General features: G+C 37.1%; 1 protein-coding gene across 2 annotated transcripts in view; it reads left to right on the top strand.

Moving 5' to 3' along the window:
• Positions 1–24,752, top strand: part of BMP2K (BMP2 inducible kinase) — a 137,010-nt gene that overhangs the window by 88,688 nt on the left and 23,570 nt on the right. Inside the window, exons 9-15 of one of the 2 annotated variants that reach the window (XM_079771744.1) lie at positions 721–800; positions 5,764–5,924; positions 10,080–10,255; positions 11,790–11,888; positions 14,579–14,763; positions 15,801–15,958; positions 23,261–23,371. In XM_079771744.1, coding sequence (XP_079627870.1) covers positions 721–800; positions 5,764–5,924; positions 10,080–10,255; positions 11,790–11,888; positions 14,579–14,763; positions 15,801–15,958; positions 23,261–23,371 — 970 coding nt within the window. The remainder of the gene's footprint in view (positions 1–720; positions 801–5,763; positions 5,925–10,079; positions 10,256–11,789; positions 11,889–14,578; positions 14,764–15,800; positions 15,959–23,260; positions 23,372–24,752) is intronic. The other variant, XM_079771745.1, reaches the window with a different exon arrangement.

The raw sequence follows: 24,752 nt of genomic DNA, 5'->3' as shown, positions 1-24,752 counted from the left end.
AATAAATGTAAACTTAGTGCCTAGTCCATGGAAGGTGTTGAGTTAGTAATAGCTAATATCATGGAAAGGCTTTGAATTATATCGTGTGTCTGCACACTGTACTTAACTATGTTAGATTAACTGTGTATGGCCAGGTTTCTGATAATTTTGATAAAGGCCCAGAATCATCTCTGATTTTAAGCCATTCTTAGCTTTCTAACAATCATTTTGGCCTCATTTGTTCTTGTCAGTTTTCCTTTATGTATAACTTAATCTACTCCACTAAGGAAAAGAGGGAAGTTAGCTTTTCATTCAATAAACATTTGAGTACCTGCAATAAGCTAAACATATTTAGAACTTAAACAAATGCTCTTGTTTTTTAGATTTTACATGCAGTGTCATGAAAATTTTTCCTCTATGTAGAAACAACACTTTTCCCATATGCTTGGTGTTTTTTTCCCCAAAGTGTAAAATAGTCATTGATTTGCAAGTATAATGTAATCCTTTTTAGCCAAGATTTACCCACTTATAATGTGGATACAGTGGTAGACATTTGTGTAACGTGCTGATGTTTGCAGGTTATATCTGGCAAATGTATGTGAACAATTTGTAGCTGAGGTGAAAATAATAGTATCTCACAGACAGTACATTTAAAATTTAAGAATATATCCATAGCCTTTAAGTAAAGCTTTCTGCAATTAAAATGAAAACTAAAATGGCAGGTTTTATTTTTCTTCCCAGAATTCTTCTATACCTTCAGCTCTTCCTGAACCCATGACTGCTAGTGAAGCAGCTTCTAGAAAAAGCCAAATAAAAGCGAGGTAAGCGAAGTTGTGCTGACATTTGCAAAGGCTTTTTAAAAAGGGGAATATTTTTCGTTTTTAATCCTAGCAAATGTAATTAATTAAATATCATCTATATCTACATAAAAATGTTGTGTTCCTTCTTACATGTGGTATAGAGTTTAGATAATGTTACCTTTGAGGAGATTTCTTAGTCACAGCTTTTTAATGTTGTATTTTACTGATACAAAGTATTTTATTTGACATAAAATATATTTGTCATGTACCTGTTATATGCAAGATGTAGATACTGGAAACACAAAGAAAAAGAAGCAGTGTTTATTTCCAAAGAGTTCACATTCTAATGAAGATAGACAACTGAACAATTCCATCCTGATAGATATCAGGCAACTCTGTGCGTGGAGGAAGGGAAAGACGGGGAGCAGAGAAAACGGGAGCACAGAAAGAACCCAGCCCTTTCCTTAGGCGTGGGGCTTGCTGAGCTATTGCTCGAAGGATGAATAATATAGTCCATCACCTGATATGACAGGTACTTCAGGCAAGAAAAGTGGCCTTTGTGAGACTGTAAGGCTGGCACATAGGGGACGCATACGGGTGGGGAGTGTATATTGGAATATGGGGGATATATATGGGTGGGAAGTGTATACTGGAGTATGGGGGATGGATACGGGAGTGGTGGGAATGAAGCTGAAGAGCTAGGTAAATGTCAGTCAGGAGCAACTTTATTTATATGTCATGCTGAGAAATTTGGCCTTTGGCGTTTAGGCCAGTGAATTTTAAACCTTGCCGTTAGTTCTATTTGGGACTTGGTTGTGAGATGTGTTCTAAATAATCTATTATTTATAAATTGTTAAAGTGTCATTTGGGAATGACTTAGTTTTTAAAAAAATAAGGCATCACTCAAAAACTATGTTCATTTACTTGAATTTTAAAATACTCTTCAGGAAGAGATGAAGGAGTAAAATTACATCTAACCTGCAGGAATTCAGCATGACCAACAGTGTGTCCTGTCTATGACATAGCTGTAGTTAGCAACTGCTGTTATAGTCAAGTGGGAATTATGAATTTTGTCCATTGAATTTTATTGTTACTTAGGTTTTTTAAATTGTTATTTGGTTAATTATTAGATCTTTAAGAAATCTTAAAGAAATCTTAAAAAAGCATGAGTCAACTGAATAAGAATGATGCTTTGAATATCTTCACTAGGACACAAGTTATACCTATGCTATATAATAAAAGCCCAGCTACCGAACGGCGGAATGACCAGAACGACCGGTCCACCAATCGCTATGACGCGCACTGACCACCAGGGGGCAGACACTCAATGCAGGAGCTGCCCCCTGGTGGTCAGTGCACTCCCACAGTGGGAGCAGCCGCTCAGAGGGTGGGTCCACAGTCACTTGGCTGACCGGGATAAGTGGCTGCTCCCACAGCGGCCGATCCCCGCAGGCCATGCCCCCCACCAGTGCACGAATCCTGTGCACCAGGCCTCTAGTCCTGTATAATAAAAGGCCAGTGTCCATAACGACCAGAATGACTGCTCGACCAGTCGCTATGAGGTGCATTGACCACCTCTCGGTCCCTCCCCCTTGGCCCACAGGCTCTGATCGTAGCATGGCGAATGGAGAACCACGGGGAACTGGGTGGGTGGTGGCAGCGGCCGGAGCGAAGCAGCACGGGTCTCGGGTGCTCGAGGGAAGTCGGTGCCGGCAGCCGGGGGAAAGAAGGCTTACTCTTGCACGAATTTTCGTGCATCGGGCCTCTAGTGCAAATGAAATAGTTAACAGCTAAATTCACAGTGCTATTCATAATATGTTAAAACTATACATTATGTATATTAAAAAAAGTTTATTTGTAAATTTACTTTATAGTGATAGTTTCAGAGCTTGAAAAAAAACTAAATGTATATAAAACTAGTAATAAAAAAATAAGTTAATCTTTTTCCATGTAAAAGGCATATTTGTGAGGGTGAGGTGGGGTGGAGAAATCTTTAAACAGCTAGTATCACTAATTACATGTTTTAAAACTTTTATGAATATTATACATCTGCCCTGCTTCAATCTCTGGCACTCTGCTTTACTCCTTAAAAGGCCCCTGCATCTCCTCTTGGAAACTTATGAAACACCTTAAAGATTAAGAGGCTGAGAATCTCTTGTGCTAGCAAGAACACTGAAGGATTTTAAGAGGAGAGAGACTATGTTTTAGGAAGATTGTTCAGGTGATAGGAGGAAGGACCAGGAGAGCAGGGGGAACAGTTTTGTGTCTACTGCATTATGCAGATGAAGCGGTGCAGCAGTTTTGCTACCAGTAGTGACTCAGTCTTTCATTTCAGGCAGGTGTGTGTGTATCTTCACTGTGCCTGACTGTCCAGGTTTTTCTCCTCATTTCCTCACACACAGTGCTTCGCTTCTTTTCACTGCCTAATAAACCCATATTTATTTATATCTCCATTTCCTACTGGAAGCCTTCTCAGGCCAATTTAGGTTAAAGGTAGAATTAATTACTCCTCCATGAAACTCCTGACAGCACTAGTGTGGCAATGATGATGTTTACTGTTATATTTTAGTATGTTTTCATGAACATGTGCTGTATCTCCCTAGGTATACTATGGATTCTTTGAAGACAGGGTAGTATGTCGTGTTTGCTGGATAACAGTAATTGTATATTAGATATTGGTACATTGGTAAAATAAATGAGGAAGCACTAAACAAAGTCTTCAGAACTTTAGAGAGAGACTTAGAATAGGAACAAGGCAGGTGAGGTCTGTTAAAGAATGGATAAACAGAAAGAGTGTATATAATAGGTTCTCTAAATTACTTGATTATAGGGAGTACAATATTGGTTTTAGTGCCACATCCATCATTTGAACTTAATAAATATTTGATTTATCATAAAAATAAGATCTAGTTGGTTATATGTATACATGACCTTTTATTTGCTTTTTAGTTCAGTTTTCATATGACTTAAACCATCCCCATCTCATCTAAAACATAAATATTATATTTAGGAAACAGCATACATACAATGTCTTTCTGCAGTTTTCTAAAATACTTTTAACTTCCTTCTTAGAAAGATAGTTGTGCCCATGGCTCCCTCTTGTGGCTCCTATCGATATAAGAGAGAACTGGATCTGTGCAGTCTGGCAGACAGGGCTGGATCCATGGCAGCAGATGAGCACTTAATAAATCATGTATATGCACAATGTCAAGTGTTAAATCATTTGAAAATATGCTCATGAAACTTGGTAAAGAGATTTTATTGCAGTCTTGTTGAAGAGTGAACTATTAAAAATTGAGTTTTTGTACTGAATTTATAGAAAGCAAAGTTAGTAGGTATGCAAGTTAAAGATTTTTCCTGGGGTTTTCTGAAAGAGAAGAGCAAATACCTGTGTTTTCTTAAATTATATTTATTGTCCTTTGCTTTTAAAATTATGATTGCTACTTGACTTCCCATGTCTGTGGTCTAAACTAAGTCCTAGTGGGAAAGTTTTATGTAATTTCCATTCAGTGTTTTAAGAAAAGGAAAGTTGAAGATTCAAGAAGTTAAATGTGAGCAGGTAACTCCATTTGGTAAAAGTTTTGGCTTCTTTTGTTACTGTGTGTCTTGGGTGCAGTCTCTTCTTTCTTAGGCCTAGAGTCCAAGCTGAGGAAGACTGTTATTTGTTGTTTCTTATTGTAGTTCCTGGTTGGTTCAGAGAGGGGGCTCTCAATTTTGTCTAAAACCTTAGGACAAGGTTTGTTTATTTCCTTTATTTCATCTCCTTAAGAGCAATTTTATATTCTTTCCCTGCCAGCTTCAGAGGCAGACTGTGAATGGTTGCATACTGATTTAAAGGAAATGGTTAGGCTTATCTTACTTTCCTATCTTCAGTAAACATTTATTTATTTTTTAAAAATATATTTTTATTGATTTCAGAAAGGAAGGGAGAAGGAAAGATAGATAGAAATATCAATGATGAGGGAGAATCATCAATCGGCTGCCTCTTGCACGTCCCCCACTGGGGATCGAGCCCGCAACCTGGGCATATAAGCCCTTACCAGGATTCGAACTGTGACCTCCTGGTTCATAGGTCAATGCTCAACCACTGAGCCACACCAGCCAGGCTCAGTAAACATTTAAAACTTGGGAATGAGACTTAGGAAGGAGCCAAGAACTCTAACATGATTGTAATAATAATTAACCCTTTGCACTCGCTTGCTTTTTTCTCGATTCCTTTATTCTACTCGGGATTTAATTTTTTAAATACCCCAGATTTTACAAAGCGCGGCAGTAGAATAAAAAACTGGAGTTTCTTTTCATACAAACTTATTTATTTGGATTTTTTATATTTCAAATTATTGATACATTCAAAGACTAATTTTAATCTCTATAATTTTTCATGGTGTGATATTTTTTGAAACATTCACCCACATGAAGACTTGGTTTACATTCACATGTTTCGCAAATATAAATCGTCTCTCTTCTTCCTCCTTTGATTTTTCTGTTAGAACAAACAACACAATCTTTGTGTTTTTTGTTAGGGTGAGGTGTGATTATATGGAGCTTTCCATCTAAACGTTGCTCTAAGTTAGTGGATAATAATCTACCCCTGGAAGTTAGTGTACTGGTCTAACCTTTTTCACATGACTGATGTGTCTTAGAAACAAATAGCCTTTGAAGATGCCATTGGTGAAGCTTAGGTGGTGGCATCAGTTGAGACGGCATTTACCTTTTACTTGTCCTTTCATGCTAATGAAAACAAGAAAAGATACTGGAAAAATAGACAAAAAATCCCCCTTCCCCCCCCCCCCCCCCGTGGTGAAACTACGTGTCGAGTGTGGCTCGACATACGAGCTGCTACCGATGCTAACCATGTCGAGTCACACTCGACATCCGAGTGCAAAAGGTTAAAGTGCATCTGTTGAAATAGATGCTTTATAGAACAAAGAGTGAATTAGAAATAATCCCAATATTTGGAATGAAATGTATTCTTCTCTTGTAGAATAACAGATACCATTGGACCAACAGAAACCTCAATTGCACCAAGACAAAGACCAAAGGCCAACTCTACTACTGCCACCCCCAGTGTGCTGACCATTCAGAGTTCAGCTACACCTGTTAAAGTCCCTGTGCTTGGGGAATTCAGTAACCACAGATCAAAAGGTAATATAGCCCTGCCAAATTAGGAATTAATTTATAGTTAATCTAAACACACCTTTGATTTCCTAGGAGTATAAATTACTTCAAGCTTACTGTTGTGAAGCAGATAACATAATGCTTTAAGAAACTTTCTACTGATGTCTAATAAACTCAACTACAGTAGGTCTTCGGGTTATGTCAGAGATCGGTTCCTATGGCGTGACGTAACGCGATTTTCACCATAAGTTGGAACCCACCTACATAAGCACCTACATCACTCACATGGAGCACATACACAGCAGTAATGAAGTGAAAACAGTAAAAAAAATTTAAAAGAAAGATAACAATTCCTGACCTTTACTTGTGGTAAATAAATAATAAAAAACATAAAGCCCATATGTACATACGTCGAAATGATAGAACTTTTTTTTTTTTTTATAAATAAATGGGAGATGGCGACGTAACCATGAAACGTCGTACGTTGAGTCCGACATAACCCGAGGACTGCCTGTAATTATTTTCCTAAAGTTGTAGGACATACAAAAGTATGGTATACACAGCCCACAATTTGTTTACCCCTACTGTCATCAACTAGTAGGGTTTGAGGTTGATGATAAAGTTCAAGAATATAGAATCCTGTATTGTATTGGAAAGGAGGAAGTTGAAACTCTAGCCTCACAAAGTTCTATGTCTTTGCACTGATCTAGAGTCTTGGCCACGGAGTCTGTCTTGGACTGTGTGGACAGTGCAGTATAAAAATATGCCTTGTCATCTGATTTTGAGAAAAATTGTTTTTCTAATATAAAATATCCTCTAAGCATTATGAATCAGTACAGGATTTAAAAATATTTATCTCCCCCCCCCCCCCCCCCCACACACACACACACACACATCCCCAAGGAAATATCCCTAATATTAGAGAGTAAACTTGTTCTGTCAAAGGTTTGGGGATATAACTTGAAGGCACATCTCAAGGAAACCCTCTCTGGCACTTTATTTCATGATATATGTTTTTTTTAAATGTTCAGACTACTCTAATGATTAAGATCCCATATTTTAAGGCTCATGAACCTGGATCTGAGTCTCCCCCTCCCCCCCCCCCGCCCCCCCCCAATTTTTTAGTAATATATGTTAGTAAAATGCTAATATTTCTCATAGGATTGTTGTGAGGATTAAATGACTGCTTAATATAATGCCGTCACATAATATGTCCTTAATAAATGTTAACTATTAACTACTGTTATTACTATGAAGTAAAATATATGCTTAGGGAAGGTAATGTTTATGTTATCTGACATATTGCTGCATATCTCTGTAGTGATCAGGTATACCAGATAGAGTATTTTAGGGAACAGGGGAGGGGAAAATAGGGGAATTTGAAATCCTTTGTGTCCAATTCTCATTTTACCATTTCTTAACCGCACTGTTCTCTTTTATAAAATTGGAATAACAACTTTTTCCTGTCATAAGGGGTAAATAACAAAGGTGTATGTTATCTAGGAAAATTATGTTTCATAGTAAACATTCAGTGTGTTAATTTTTCTCTTTTCTACTTTTTTGGTTTGGAGATCCTATTAGTCAATTATGCATTAATGCCCTTCAGACAAAGACTACCAGCATCACACTTGTAGTTGGACAAATGGGTTTATTACTCACATGCCATGGGGATCTGTGGGAGTGTCTCAGTAAAGTGGTATTTGAAAAGCCTTATTAAAGGATTTGGGCTTGTGTTAGGTAGGAGGCTATAAGGAAGTGGGGCTTTGCTCTGAGTGGAAGGAGTTAGGAAGGGGTGTGTGATATCATTAGGTGCCTTCATAAATAGAAGGAGGGAAGCCAAAGCCTCAGTAGGTGGGAAGCAGCCCTCATTCATGTGAGGCAGGACAGGGAGGGTTCGGTCACTCCTGTGGTTTGGGCAGAGCTCCTGATTTTGTCAGTGCCGAGACATGGTCACGGAGTGGTCTTGTCCTGATCCATCATGGTCACAGGAGGGCTTTGTCTAGTGTTGGTGTTGAGTGAAATTGCATATGTTCATCTGGGAAACAAGACCTTGCTGTGAGTGCCAGGCCTGCTGCCTTCCATGTCAGGGGCAGTGTTTATCCTTGGTGCTTCTAGCCCAAGCTGGAAAAACAATACTGTTTTCCCCATGTATACAAAAAGTAACAGACGAATCTATTCTTTTAAAATATTGAGACAATATAGCAATAATCAGAGGAAAATGTAAAAGTCTCCCTTCTTTTTCTTCTCGGAATAAACTTGCAGCAGTTCAGTGTGTAGCCCATATTTGCTCTTATTAATAGTATTGGGATGAACATTCTTATAGCAGACTTTTGATGTACATGTCAGAACACTTTTCTGAGGAAGATGTTAAAAAGTATGCTTAATGAAAATTTGTTAGATAATGCCAAGTTGCTATCCAAAAAGACTTAAAAAATTTACACTATCATCAACAGTGAGTGTCCTTTCATTCCTATTCTTGTCAACAGTTGGTAGAATCAGTTTTTAAAGATGTTTCCCTACGGATAGGTGAAACTTTTTTTTTGTTTGTTATATTTAAATATTCCTGATTAATAGTACTCTTTCATGTGTTTACTGGCCATTTGTTGTCTTCTTCTGTGAATTATTTTTGCAATTTTTAAATAAGATTGTTTGTCTTTATTTTTATTGCTGTGAATGTTTTATGTATTTTGAATATTAGCTCTTTGTCAAAGGTATTATAAATATTTTCTTCTAATTTATCATTTGTCTTTAATTTCATTTGTTAATTCACTTAATTTCTTTGAGCCGTACTTTCATCGTTTGCAAGATGGGGAAAATATGGTAGGAGCATTTAATGATGTACCTGAAAGCAGTGTTTTCTTGTGGGCTTGTTGCGATGTTGTTTGGGAGTTGTCTGGTGCTCCTTGCCCTTGTCTTGAGAACCAAGGAGCTCTATTTAGCTTGATGACACTAAATAAAGGTCACAGTTTGTGAGATAAGAGGTGAAGCTCAAGAATTATTGCATGATGATCATTGGTTTGTGATTGGGTTTTACCAAATCCAGCCACGACTATTCTTCCCCTAGACATCAGGGTGCTAAAAGAAGAATGTATAGCTGAGGAGCTTAACTTTTTAATACTCTTACAACTAGAAACAAATATACTTAAAGGCTAATACTGGTGGTTATGTCTGTGGTGCAATTATGGTTTTAGTTTTCTTCCTCATATTTTATAAATATTTTCAGGAGTAATTAAAATGAACAAGCAGTTTCTTATAATTGGAAGAATTAGAAAAAGCTATTAAGCTATTGTCACAGAGGTGTCATACTTCAGGCCTAGAGAGGTTCGAAGATATTAATGTTGATGGAAAAGGACCCTTCTCTCCCTCCTTTAACTGTTTCTCCTTTTCCCCCTTAGGATTAAAGAGTTGCATTTGAATTTATGGTAACTCATTGGCAGAGAATATAGAAATTATAGTGTACTTCTTTATTTTTTTTCCTGGTGTTTTGTGTATCTTTTTCATTAATTTCTAAAGTTTATTCATAGGATATTCCTAGAGTAAAATTTATGAAGCTTATAAATAAATATCCATTTAGGAGACAGTGTTAATACATTCATTACAGTAGCATTTATTGATCTATTGTGTAAAAGGTTCTTTGGGGTGCTAAGAGATAAATAAGTCACCACCTCATCCCTCTGCAGCCCTAGTTAGGAAATAGCCATTAAACAGTTAATATGGGCAAGACATGAAACGTTATAAACTGAGTAGAAGTGTTAGATGAAGGAACAAGGAAGAGAGATTTGAGTTAAACTTTAAAGGATAAAAATTGCAGTTGGTGGAAAGTGACATTCTAGGTGGAGAGAATCATTTTGGCAAAGACAGGCTCATATCAGTGCATGACAGAGTGAGAAATGCAGAAGAAACTGACATGGCTGCTTTGTTCACGGAGAGATGAAATGTGAAAGATGAAGTGCTTCTAAGATGTTGACTTGTTCAGAGTTGCAGCTGACAAAATTAACTTTCATGGGTACTTAGATTTAGAGTAAATAATCCACTGAGACTATGTGCTTATGAAAGTTTCTATTATAAAATAAGGCTATAAATGCCTTGGTTAAAGGATTATTGAATTAGTGTTTTGAAATACATCCATTGTTTTTGAAATCCATGAGTATGTTAATGTAAGTTTTTGGAAACTCCTTTTAGGAGCACTGAGACCTGGAGTCAGCCCTGATATTTTACTGGGTCAGGGGCCCCCTCAGCAGCCTCCGCAGCAAAACAGAGTACTTCAGCAACTACAGCAGGGAGATTGGAGATTGCAGCAACTTCATTTACAGCCTCGCCATCCTCAACAGCAGCAGCAGGATGCTTATATGCAGCAGGTAGTTCTTTTGTTACTTTAGACGTGAAAGTAGTGTTGGGCTATGCATGCAGCTTTGAATATCAGTGAATTCCTTTTCTTACCATGGGTACCTTGAACTCTAGATCCAAGTAAACATTTTATTTAATTTTCTGACTAAGGAATATGTATTTTATTTGCATTCTTTGAACTACTTAAGAATACTCTATTGAAGTAGTTGCATCATGGCTTTGTAAGGCAAAGAATATTCATCTAGTCATTTGGCATCATAAATAAACACTGCAGTTTATGATAAATATTTTTTTTAGTTATATTTTGAGTTCAAATACATAAGCTATAATTATTTTATTGTTGGAAAGGTGATATTAAGCTTAGAGAAGTAACATTGTCATGAGGTTTTGTTTTTGTATTTTTGCTTGGTGTGTTTGTGGATTGTGGAAGGAGGCATTTAGAGTTGCAAGGGATATAGAAAAAAAAATGACCTTAAGTTCTGTTCTGTGCTTTGCCTCATCAGAACCAGCAAATTTCTAGTTTCACTAAACTATTTTAAATTTAATGACTGTCACCATTATCCTTTCATCATTTCTTGAAATATTTTTGAGCCAATTATATGAATGGCATGCCTCCCTCCTCTGGTCTTGAATGATAGACCCAGAGTGGAGGGTAGTTAAGTAGGTGATGGCTAGAAGATATAATTGAAGGGGAGATAAGAGGAGCTTGGGAATCCTATATAATAAAGAGGTAATATGCAAATTGACCATCACTCCAACACACAAGATGACTGCCCCCATGTGGACACAAGATGGCCAGCAGGAGAGGGCAGTTGGGGGTGACCAGGCCAGCAGGGGAGGGCAGTTGGGGGTGACCAGGCCAGTAGGGGAGGGCAGTTGGGGGTGTCCAGGCCAGTAGGGGAGGGCAGTTAGGGGCAATAGGGCTGGCAAGGGTATAGTTAGGTGTTGATCAGGCTGGCAGGGGAGTGGTTACGGGCAATTGGCTGGCAGGGGTACAGTTAGGTGTTGATTAGGCTGGCAGGGGAGTGGTTAGGGGGTGATCAGGCTGGCAGGCAGAAATGGTTAGGGGCAATCAGGCAGGCAGGCAGGCGAGCAGTTGGGAGCCAGCAGTCCTGGATTATGAGAGGGATGTCTGACTGCCCTCGAGGGGTCCCAGATTGGAGAGGATTCAGGCTGGGCTGAGGGGCCCCCCTTCCCCTCCCCTCCCCGCCGTGCACAAGGTCTCTGGTTGAATATAATGAGTTCTGGACACAGGTAACTTCAAGGTCTTCATCAACTGGTAAATGTGTTGAGGTTTCTTCCCAACATCCTTAAAGTGCTGGAAATGGTTTTGGTTGAATCCATTATGTTTCATTGATAATTCTGAAGCCATTTCCAATAAACATATATAAGTTGTAGTTACTGACTATAGCTATTTTACATTGGTGTTTGGACTCCCGAGCACCCAAGTCATTGTTATGGTACAATCAGCATGTAAAAAGAAAGACTATGGCACAAAAAAGGCATGAGTAATATTGATGAACTTGTTTACTTTTCTCATTGTAGTATCAACATGCAATGCAGCAGCAACAGATACTGCAGCAACAGTTTTTAATGCACTCAGTGTATCAGCCACAGCCTTCTGTACCACAGTATCCTGCAATGGTAAGTGTTACATAATTTCTAGAGATTTCTCTCTGAATATGCTGTTGGAATTCACAGTGTGAGTGGCATTATTCAGAATTTAATTATTTCAAAATCAATTCACGTTAGTTAATTATACATCCTATATAATAAAAGCCTAATATGCTAAGTGTCCGGTCGACCGGTCGGCCGTTCAACCAATTAAAGCATAATATGCTAATGATATGCTAAGGCTGCTCAACCATTCACTATGACATGCACTGACCACCAAGGGGCAGACGCTCCAACTGGTAGGTTAGCTTGTTGTTGGGGTCCGGTCGATCGGGACTGAGTGAGATGGGCCAAACATGCCCTGAGCCCTCCCGCAGTCCCTCCCCGGCTGGCCACCTTACCACGTCCCTCCCCGGCCCTGATTGTGCACTGGTGGGGTCCCACGGCCTGGCTTGCGTGCTCTCGCAATCTGGCACCTCTTGGGGGATGTCAGAGAACCAGTTTCGGCCCGATCCCGCAGACCAGGCCGAGGGACCCCACTGGTGCATGAATTCGTGCACTGGGCTGCTAGTACTTGTATATATTTCTGTGTACATCTATATAAAATTGATTTTTAGAGAGAGAGGAAAAAAGAAATAGAGAGATAGAAACATTAATGAGAGAGAAGCATCATTGATTGGCTGCCTCCTACACACACCCCAAAATCCGGACATGTGACCTGACTGGGAATCAGACCATGACCTCTTGGTTCCTGGATTGGCACTCAACCACTGAGCACACCAGCTGGGCTAATTACACATATTTTACCAAAGCAGTAATATATTCTTTTTTTTTTTTTTTAAAGCAGGACAACTGTGATAGCTTTTGTTTATTATTGTGGTAAAATACACACCGAGTGGCCAGATTATTATGATCTCTGAACGTATAATAATCTGGCCACTCAGTGTATATCCTATATAATAATATGCTAATTGTCCCCTCGACCAGGAGTTCGACCAGCAGGCAGGCCGGCCAACCGCCCATGCACAAATTCATGCACCAGGCCTCTAATACACACACACACACACACACACACACACACACACACACACACACACATACTGAGTGGCCAGATTATTATGCGTTCAGAGATCATAATAATCTGGCCACTCAGTGTATATAACATCACATTTACCATTTTATCCCCTTTTGAGTGTACAATTCAATGGCATTTAAGTACTTTCACATTATTGTGCTCTCCATCTCAGGAACTTTCCTGTCATCCTAAATTGAAACTCTGTATCCATTAAACAGAAGCTGCTCTTTCTCCCCTCCCCCTCAGCTCCTGGTAATAGCTATTCTACTTTTTTGTTTTTGTTGTTTACTCTTTTAGGGATGTTACCCATTTCCCTGCCCACCCCCAACCTTTGCCTCCCTCCACCCTGTTCCTGTTCCTCTCCTCCTCCGCAGGCCTTCACCACATTATTGTCTGTGTCCATGGGCTATGTATATATGTATATATATTCTTTGGTTGATCTCTTCCCATCCTCCCTTTTCTTCCTCCCTTCTGAGATATGTCAGTTTGTTCCATTTACTCATGCCTCTGGTCCTATTTTATTTAATTTAATTTAGTTTAACATCAGTTTATTTTATTCTTTAGATACCACATATAAGTGAGATCATGTGATTCTTGTCTTTCTCTGACTCAAAGCCAGTCATGTATTTTAAAGCAGCTTTAAAGTGAGCTGAACTATATAGCACCTGAATTTGGCACTTTGTAACTAACTGGTAGTATTTTTTGTTTATCTCATAGTATAAGGAAAATGGGTCTGTTACCCATGATCTTTTTGTCCCATAGCTCTTTCACTTGGCAAATGTCAGTTGAAGAAAATTATGTTTGTTTCAGAGAATAGTTTGATCTTTTTATAGCAACCACCATATTATAAGGACTAACCTACTCTATTATCTTAAAACTAGAGGCCCAGTGCACGAAATTCGTGCACGGGGAGGGGTGTCCCTCAGCCCGGCCTGCACCCTCTCCAATCTGGGACCCCTCGGGGGATAACCAGCAGTCAGACATCCCTCTCACAATCCGGGACCACTGGCTCCTAACCGCTCACCTGCCTGCCTGCCTGATTGTCCCTAACCGCTTCTGCCTCCCAGCCTGATCGCCGCCTGATTGCCCCCTAACCGCTCCCCTGCCGGCCTGATCGACCCCAACTGCCCTCCCCTGTCAGCCTGATCGCCCCCAACTGCCCTCCCCTGCCAGCCCAATTGCTCCTAACTGCCCTCCCCTGCCGTGATCCGCCTCCTCCTCTGGGACCCGCCTCCTCTGTGTGAGGTGGCAGAGACGCTGGGACTGGCCTCCTCCGTATGGCACAGAGCCGTGGAATCCCAAAGCTTCACCACATGAAGCGGCCGCCAGGCCCTGCCTCCGCTGTGCGTGAGGCCATCTTGTGATGACGTCGTGTGCGAGGACCACCTAGGCTTTTATTAATATAGATATTTAAAGGATAATTTTTGAATCCTTCCAATTAGCCTACCTTTATAATTTCTTAACTAGATTTATTTCATTTTGCTGTATTTTTCTAGTAGTGAATTGCTCCTTCAGATATAAATTCTTTTTAATTTTTTGATTTTATTGCCAATGTGAAAAGAAGGAACATAGTAAACAGGTGTGGGGCTGACAGTGTATTAGTGAACTCGAGCATTGTTTTGTATAATGGCATTTCTTGTTTCAGGTGCAGCGGTATCAGCAGGCTTTCTTGCAGCAGCAAATGCTAGCTCAACATCAGCAGTCTCAACAACAGGTGTCATCTGAGTATCTTACCTCCCCTCAAGAGTTCTCACCGGCCTTAGTTTCCTATACTCCATCTCTCCCAGCTCAGGTTGGAACCATAATGGACTCCTCTTATAGTGCCAATAGGCAAGTATTTTTCCAGTGAATGTTAAGGAAATTCTTGTGGAAGTAGGTGTACTTGTGGATTGGAGTCCTTAAGTGGCTCCTGAATTAGTTTAGAGCCCATCTTTCTGTAGTGTCCCCTACTCTTCCCCTTGGGCCACCCCCCCCCCCCCCCCTTTAAAATCAATGAACATATCTTTGGGTGAGGATTAAAAATAAAAAGAAGCACATAGAGATTGTTCCTCCATTACCAATGTTAGAACATCTGGATCTGAATTAGGAATGAACTGGACAAACTTTTTTATGTTGCTTTATTCCTATGCTGTATTTGCAGGCTGGATTGAAGGGAGGTGCCCAGGGATATTCTTAGGTTAAGAAGTCTTGAGACTCTCATCTTCTCTTAAAAGCCAAGTGGCCTATTAGATAGCTTTCATAGAACCATTGGTCCCAGACTCCAGACTATAGGTACTTTAACACCATGAAAGATTTATTATATAGAAAATAACCCTTACCTAGTTTTAGCTAATTTATAAAGCAATTCTAGCAGTTAATAATTTGTTGGTAGCTACTTAGAAAATGCCTCTGTTAAAAGGAAAGTTATTGTGACTTCTCACAGTAAGGACATAAAATCACCTTGATAGTGATTTTAGAGTGATGACTTTGATATGGCTACTGATTTTCATTTTAAGGCTTATTTACTATGATAATAATAGTTAATATTTATTGAATGCTTAATATTATTTTTTTATCAGACACTGTTTTCTTTACTTTATGTATATTAAATCATTTAATCTTCTCAGTATTCCTATGAGGTATATCCTGTTACTCCTGTTTTATAGATAAGGATGCTGAGACATAGAGAAGTTAGGGTACCTACCCAAGGGTACACAGGTGGTGACCTTAAAGGGCCTGTTAAAATCCCAGTTGGTCTTTCTCGCAATCCATGCCCTTATCTGTCATCTCCATAACAATACAGCCATCTACTTTCCTAAGCATGTATAAAGTAGGGCATTTAAAAAATTCAATTTTAATGTTTTTTCTTCTCTTAATTATTACTCTAGGTCAGTTGTTGAAAAAGAGGCAGTTGCAAATATTACAAATCAGAAGAACTTCAGTAACCCACCTGATATGTCAGGGTGGAATCCTTTCGGAGAGGATAATTTCTCCAAATTAACAGAAGAAGAACTGTTGGACAGAGAATTTGACCTTCTAAGATCAAGTAAGGGACACTTGAAGGCTTATTTTGCTTCAGAGTAAAATAACAGCTCTATAATTATTCAGCAAGGCCAAAGACTGCTTTAAGGGGGTAAATAGAAAATTCTTTTTGCGCATTTGAGGGCAAAAATCAGGCCATCTTCTCTAACATACAGAACTATCAAACTGTGTTTTGTGCATTAGAACTCGGTTGCTTGATAGTAGCTATTAAACCCAAGATTACTGATAATACACTGATTCCTAACGCTTAAAATATATTGTGTATTATTGAATGTTAAGTTCAGAGTATCTGCAAAACATGGAAAATTAATGTTCAAATAAAAAGGGAGACATTAGTATCTTGCTTTACTAGTTAATCATTTTGAAGCTTTGTGTTTTTTGCATATTCAAAAGAAGATATTGTGGGTCTGAGATGCCCTTTGAAAGTGCCTGAAAGAAAACATGGGCTACTACATTATGTTAATGTTTTGTAATGCCCTTTTAATGAGTGATAACATGAAAGGGCTGCTTTGTTGTCCTGATGTGGCAAAAGTTAAATAAATTCTTTTCCATTTTAAATCAGATATCTCAATGTTTTTACTTGGAATCATTGCCTTTTTGCCTTTTCTTAAACTACCTAATATATATATGTCAAGCCTCGCCATACATATTTTAGAAGAGTTCCTTTTTTGGAAAAGGGAACTGTGGAATGTTTTGAGGAGGTTGCCAAATTGGAGCAAAACACTTCTGGTGCGTGTAATTTTAAGGTTTCTCGTGCGTGCGCGCGCGCGCGTGTGCGTGTGCGTGTGCGTGTGTGTGTGTGTGTGTGTGTGTGTGCATTCAAGTGTGTTTACCCATTTTTGCATGCGAAAAGAAGATCTTACTGGTCCCTAGTTAGAGTTTCTAGTTTCTAGTTTATTTTAGGTAACTGGCCTCATGAGAACATTTACTAGATGAAATGCTTTGTTCTACATTGGTATACTATATTTTATGTAAAATTTTAAATGCCCTGAGTTAATGTAAGAATACTTATTTGGGATTTGAATTTGTTTTTTACCTACTGGTCATATGATTATCAAAAATTAAATTGATGATTAAATGCAGATATAAAATGAGTTCTGAGCCTTTAATAAAAGTTTGTTAACTTTGGTAAAACCAATCTTACATCTTTTTATTAAAAATTGTTTTTTAACCACAACTTTTTTGTTTGACATTTCCCCTACAACTTATGTTGAGAGACCCCAAAGCAAGGTTTTAAAAAAGGAAACAGCCCTAACCGGTTTGGCTCAGTGTAGAGCGTCGGCCTGCGGACTGAAAGGTCCCAGGTTCGATTCCGGTCAGGAGCATGTACCTTGGTTGTGGGCACATCCCCAGTAGGAGGTGTGCAAGAGGCAGCTGATCGATGTTTCTCTCTCATCGATGTTTCTAACTTTCTATTCCTCTCCTTTCTTCTCTGTAAAAAAATCAATAAAATACATTAAAAAAAACAAAAAAGGAAACAAAGTATTTTTGGGGGGTTTGGGGGTTGGCAGGGAGGCATAGGGATAACCAGATCATTATAATTTACAGAATTATTTTTAAAGCAATAGGAACAATTAAAATACTTATTTTAATGTGTTCTTACTGTGAGAGTAACCAAGGGTTTGTTAAATCAGTATTTTTTACTCCTTTGGTAAAAACTCCTTTTTTAAAAAATTAATTTATGGAATGGGTAAACTGTTCGCATAATTTTGACCTTGTAAAAATTTGTAATGACATCCAAGTTTTATTTACTTCACATAGGCAAAAATGGCATATAAATATTCATGTGTACAGAATTTCATAAAAATTGGTTTAGCGTGTAAAATTCTTAAAAAAGAAATTTTTTTTTATTGATTTCAGAGGGGAAGGAAGAGGGGGTGGGGGAGAGAGAGAAACATCAATGATGAGAGAGAATCATTGATCGGCTGCCTCCTGCATGCCTCACACTGGGGGCATATGCCCCAACCGGGAATCGAATCTCGACCTCCTGGTTCATAGGTTGACAATGCTCAACCACTGACCTACGCCAGCTGGGCAATTAGCATGTAAAACTCTTAACCAGCTATTTGCTTTCAAACTTCAAGGTCAGATAATGTGTGTACTTTGTATATGTAGTTGTGCACATGTACATATGCCAAAGAGAGTTTAGACTTCATTGCAGTGTTAATTATGGAAAGGTGTTAAGTTCCAACTAAAAGTATAGGAGGAAATTTATGTGAAGGTCGTACTTGGAGTAACTCATCCATTTGGCAGATTGCCTGGATAGTCCCAGAGTTATGGAAATCCTTGTCAGAGGCTGATGCACTTAAGTTGGCATATAACACCAGAAAATAGGAACTCTGAGCCCTGACAGTGTCGTTTAACTAGGTTGTAATCTCAATGAAGTCACTTAACTGCTGTCTCACTTCCTCATTTAAAAGCTGAGTATAATGATGCTTTAACTCAGAGTGTTCTCAAGAAAATTAAGTGAAATGTCTTTAAAGAATCGGGGCACTCAATAAAATGCCACTTTTCCTTTTCTCACCTTCTGTGTAAGTCTTTAGGCTCCAACTTATGAGGTTATTGCCTTTTAACCAGAATTTGAAAATTATATTTAAATTAATCAGGTTTCTCAGCTGGCAATCAAAAAACCAAATTAGAAGGGACTTTGTGAGCAAACACAACAGCAAGAGTGACAGGTAACAATAAGGAAGGAGATACAGAAACATGTCTTAGTAATTGATAGTCATAATAATGGGGTTCAAGAAAGGTGAAATGTTTTAATAAAGCTTACAAAGAAATCAAGAATATATAGAATGTAATTTAGAAAGTCTTCCTCCCGAAGTTTTACTTAGCTGTACTATTCAGTCATCTCTAGCACCTCTTTCACTCACAAGCAGAAATGTACCTAATATTTGATCTAGTTGATAGATCATGTTTAAATTACACTGATGGGCAAAAGACCTCTTCCAGAAACTTAAAAGAGTTTTGGTAAAAGCTAGTGTCATGGAAGTTGATTGTTTGGTCATTACTGGTTGGTTCCTCTGTCTCTTAAAAACTTTCCAAAAATGAATAAATAAATTATTGATTCATTTGAAATACCAAATTCATCTATTTTTCCTCAGGTAGTTATTTTTCACCAATTTTCAAAGTCCTTTATAAAATAATTTAGATTTGGTTTATGAGATACTTTCTTAAAGATATAACCATTGACCATGTAATGATTGCTCACACTAATATATTCTTATTTCACATTTTATTTTTAAATGATACATGGTTATTTATTAAAAGGAAAAAATAAAAAGCATATGATGTTTAAGAAATACTTATGTGTATTATTCAGAAGGTAATGTTAAAATAATATATTTTGAGATACTAAAAATAAAACAAAAGCTGTTGTTTAGTGATCTTTAAGAAAACAGAAAGGGATTTAACATGTGAAATAAACCAGATTCTTCTTACTTTTGCTTTTAGTGTAACTGAATATTATTTATGCTTCAGAATTTTTTATCTGTTCCTAATTAAAACCAAACATTAAATCAAAATGAAGAATTATTAATAAAGCTGGTCTCAGTGATATTTTTAAAAATTTAAGTATATTTTTCATTGTCTGTTGTACCAAAATATCCAGATTAGTATGTAAACTTTAATAGTCTAATTGTCATAATAGTTAACACATTAAATGCTAATTAGAATACAGGTGTTTGCTTTGGAAAAATGTTTAACTTGCATTTGTTCAAATAGCTGTGTAGCTCTACATGTTAATTAAAAATAATACTTAATGGAATGGAATATTTTTTTGTTGATGGTGAATTTATTGTTTTTTTGTTTGTTTGTTTGTTTAAAATTACATCAAAACTAAAAGGAAGAATAGAAGAAACTAAAGACTGGCTATTTTGCAAAATCTACTGAATGTATGTTTTGTTTTGTTTTCTATGAAGCCACAGAATAAAATATACATAAACATCTGCATATATAATAAGTTTGTTATAAAACATTAACTCTCATCATTTTAAGCTAATTTACATAACGGTTCCTTCAGAGCAGAATAACAGAAATTTGCACGTATACTATAACAGTTTCAAAAGTATCAGATGAAGACTGCACTTTTAAATCTTATTTATTAACCGTTAGGCTGTTCAAGCCAAAGGTTTTTATATTCCGGAGCCAATGGCTTGAACAGACTAAAGGTTAATAAATAAGATAAGGCTTGAACAATTTAGAGTAATAAATTTTTTCTGATGATAGATATTATGGAATATAGTTTGATTCTAGGATTTTTCATTCCTGTATTTTTGCCATCTGTATCAATTAAAAATTTTGAAAAGATACTGCCTTTATTCACCAATACAGTTCCGTTAGAAAGGCAGGAAGAGGTAAGTTTCTTATATTGGACAAATGAAGCAAAAGCTTTGCTCTATTAAAAGTTTGTAAACTTTGGTAAAACCAATCTTACATCTTTTTATTAAAATTTTTGTTTTAGCCACAACTTTTTTGTTTGACATTTCTGCTACAATTTATGTTGTGTGACCCCAAAAGCAAGATTTAAAAAGAAAAACCCCAAAGTATTTCTTTTTGGATATTGGCAGGGAGACACATGGGATAAATCAGATCATTATAATCTATTAATTGTTAAAGAAAACCAGTTATTTGAAATGGAATTTAAAATAAATTTTAGGGGTGAGTATATAGTTGAAAAGTAATTCTACATACTACTTCATTAGTTTTTATTTATAAAATAATGGATAATTTAAAATAATTAATACAGTATGTGTTTTTATTTTGTATTTTGTGTCCTGGGACCCAGATTATCATGTGAACTTTGAAAATCTAAATTACTTTAAAACTCTTTCATGGGAAAATTGATTCTATGTTTTTTGTGTTTTTTTTTGGTTTTGTGTTTTTTTTGATTCTATGTTTTGTGGAACAATGAGAACATGATTTATTTTATAGTGAATTTATCCTGATATCTGTTTTGAAATATTTGGATAAATGAACTTTGCATTGAACAGTGTCTTCATATTTTTAATTATGAGGACCCTCTGTATAAAAAAAAATATTAGTTTTCTCCTACGTGGTAATGTTTATACTCTTATCATAACTATATGGTGTTATTTGAACATTTATAATGAATTCACCCACCAGTGTGTGAGGATTTAAAGAATCTTAGTGGTAACTTTGCATTTTTATATTCCGGAACCATTGGTATAGTAGTTTATAAGCCTGTAGATTATGTTAAAATACAGACTCCCTTCCTAGATATTCTGGTTCGGTAGGTCTCAGGTAACTACATTTTACACAGGAATCCTGGCAATGATTGATGCAGATGGTTTAGGAAGGAAGTTTGGTCCTGATTTAGACTAAGTTCCTATGAACTCTTGTCTTGATTTTCAAGAATGAAGGACCTTGGATAATGATATGCTGTGGTTATCACTCTGAGACAGTCTCTCCATTTGTCCTTACCATCCCTTTTCCTTTGTCCTCACTTTTTGTGCACCAGAATTTGGGAAATGAAGAACGGATGGGGGAGTCTAGGACTGTGATACAAAGCAGTCTCTGGTTTTACAGATATTCTAAAAATGCACTTACGGCCTGAAAACATGGGTAACCACAGGTACCCTATGATTCACTGATTCTTAGGCTGCTCTTACGGTTTGATTTATGGCTTCCCACCACAATAAATTAAAGACCCTTGGTTACGTATTCTCCAGTCTTATTTTTTTTTTTTTCAGAAATATGCTATGAGACTAACATTTCTCTCTCTCTCTCTCTCTCTTTTAATGTTCAAAATTAAAAAATATATATAATTAAATTTATTGGGGTGATGTTGATTAAAGATTATATAGGTTTCAAGTGTAGATTCTATGATATGTGATCTGCATATTGCATTGACTTTGGGTGGTTGACACACACTGAAATATACAGAGACTAACTTTAATAGGTGTTGAACAACAAAATATTTAAAAAAACTTTTTTCTATAATTCAATCAGCATTTGTTATTGATTTCCTGAATCAAGTACAGAGTTAATATCTTGAAAAAGAAAACCTAAAATAAAATTTTACTGTTATCCATTGCAGTATTGGATTTGAAAAACAGCTCTTACGTTTTGGAAGTTTTGTTAGTGCATAAGTCAATTGTCAGATGTGTTTTCTTAACAAAATATTAGTGCTTCAAAAAAATTTAAGTAAAAATTTGAGCAACCTAAAGTTTCATGTGGACTTTGCAGTTAGTTTTAGCCATAAAAGTTAGTAATTGTATCCATTACCATAAAGATACTTAAAGAATTAGTTGTCCATAGCAGTAACTGAGTATATTCAGGACAGTGTGGACGCTGGGCTTTTGCCTTCTGAAGAAGATGCTCCCTTGACCAGTACTATCTCTTCACTTGGGAGCCTGTTGAAGTACAGAATCTCAGGACCCTTTCCAGAACCATCCAGGCAGTATCTCCATTAATCCCTTTCCCCCGGCACTACATTTTTCTCTCTAAGCAGGGCTGGGGAACCTTTTTTCTGCTAAGAGCCATTGGAGTATCACATCATTCACCGGCCATACAAAATTATAAACTTAAAAAATGTGGTCAAACATTTAATTAACTCACCCTGAATGCCTTGGGCAGGGCCAGACCAAATAATTTCATGGGCCTTGTAAGTTCCCCAGCCCTGGTCTGTAGGTTTATTTGTTTTTAACATGCTACATGTATATTTCTCATTTGCTTATTGCTTTTTTGTTTTATTTAGTGTTGCATGCCCACTGCCTAAAATAGTGCCTATATCTAAACAATACAGAAGCATTTGCTGGGTGAATAAATAAAGTATGTCATTAAGATGTTTAATTTAATAGAGAGATACTTTTTATTTTATTGAACTATAAAATATAGTGTTACTTTTTATTGCTGTTGAGAAATAGGATTTACTTATTTAATGAGAGAACATTTGCAATGCTTTTTTCCATATGTATTTATGGAGAAAGTCTGCCAAATATGTCTCTGTTTAGTACGCTGGGTTTAAGTGCAGGTCCAGTATGTTACAAGTTGAAGACAACTGGTATTTAACTAAACCAAACCAAATTACTAGGTTAATTGCATTTAGTGAAATCTAGCTGTGTGATTGCATTGTTAAGCTTGCTTTTAGCAACCAAAAATTTATTAAACTCAGGATTACCTCTAATAGTTATAAAAATGAACTCTGAAGGTAATATTTTTCAAAATGCTGTTCCGTTGTTTAATTTTCACTTTTATTTACACTGTAAACCACTTAAAATTTTTTAAAGACGTTTTTTATTTTATTTTATTTTATTTTTTGTTTTGTTTCATCTTATTTTTGCAGATAGGCTCGAGGAGAGAGCATCCTCAGATCAGAATGTGGAACTGCTTTCTGCTCCACATAACCATCCTCCAGAAGATCCTTTTGGTTCTGTTCCTTTCATTTCTCACTCAGGCAAGTTACATGTGGAACATCATCACTTTCATTAAAAAGAATATACACAAGAACAAGATTGAGAACAAAACACTATTAATATAAAGCCAAAGTAAGACTCAGGTGCTAGTTACAGAAAATAGAAAATTACTTTAACCTTCAGCCATCCTGGTCTTCCTAATGTCATTCTTTCCATTGGGTGATTCGCTTGTGCTTTTGCCAACATAGAAAAATGTGGATTTACACAATAGAACCATAACTGTTTCCTTTCTCCTTTGTTATTGGATACTGTTGAAAAAAATCCATGCATGAAGATATCTGTTGTTTATATATTGAAAACATATAAAAAGGTATTTTTATGCTTAAAAATCCTATATTTTCCCAGTTTATACATGTGCTTACAGCTGCATTTTAAAAAGGTTTTGTATTTGTCACAATCATTAGTGACCTACTCTTTTGTTCTTATATTTTTGCTTTGATTTCAATCCAGAATTTAATTATTATTCACTATTTAAAAATATTTGTAGTAACATTTTCTTTTTATTTTTTTCTATATTGATTAAGGTATTAAATATGTGTTCTTATCCCCCCATTGCTCCCCCCCCCCCACTCATGCCCTCACCCCCCTGGTGTCTGTATCCATTGGTTAGGCTTATATGCATGCATACAAGTCCTTTGGTTGATCTCTCCCCCTTACCCTCTCCCCTACCTTCCCTCTATGGTTTGATGGCCTGATTGATGCTTCTCTGTCTCTGGATCTGTTTTTGTTCATCAGTTTATGTTGTTCATTATATTCCACAAATGAATGAGATCATGTGATATTTATCTTTCTCTGACTGGCTTATTTCGCTTAGCATAATGCTCTCCAGTTCCATCCATGCTGTTGCAAATGGTAAGAATTTCTGCTTTACCTCAGCATAGTATTCCATTGTGTAGATGTACCACAGTTTTTTAATCCATTCATCTGCTGATGGGCACTTAGGCTGTTTTCAATTCTTAGCTATGGTAAATTGTGCTGCTATGAACATAGGGTTGCATATATCCTTTTTGATTGGTATTTCTAGTTTCTTGGGATATATTCCTAGAAGTGGGATCACTGGGTCAAATGGGAGTTTCATTTTTAGTTTTTTGAGGAAACTCCATACTGTTCTCCACAGTGGCTGCACAGTCTGCATTCCCACTAGCAGTGCACGAGGGTTCCTTTTTCTTCGCATCCTCACCAGCACTTGTCATTTGTTGATTTGTTGACGATAGCCATTCTGACAGGTGTGAGGTGGTACCTCATTGTCCTTTTGCTTTGCATCTCTTGGATGATAGTGACTTTGAGTATGTTTTCATATGTCTCTTGGCCTTCCTTCTGTCCTCTTTTGAAAAGTATCTATTTAGGTCCATTGCCTATTTT

The sequence above is a fragment of the Cnephaeus nilssonii genome (genome assembly GCF_951640355.1).
Source record: "Cnephaeus nilssonii genome assembly, chromosome: 1".
NCBI classification, from domain to species: domain Eukaryota; kingdom Metazoa; phylum Chordata; class Mammalia; order Chiroptera; family Vespertilionidae; genus Cnephaeus; species Cnephaeus nilssonii.
The sequence above is the reverse complement of the archived record's forward strand: the minus strand, read 5'-3'. Positions and strand labels throughout refer to the sequence as shown.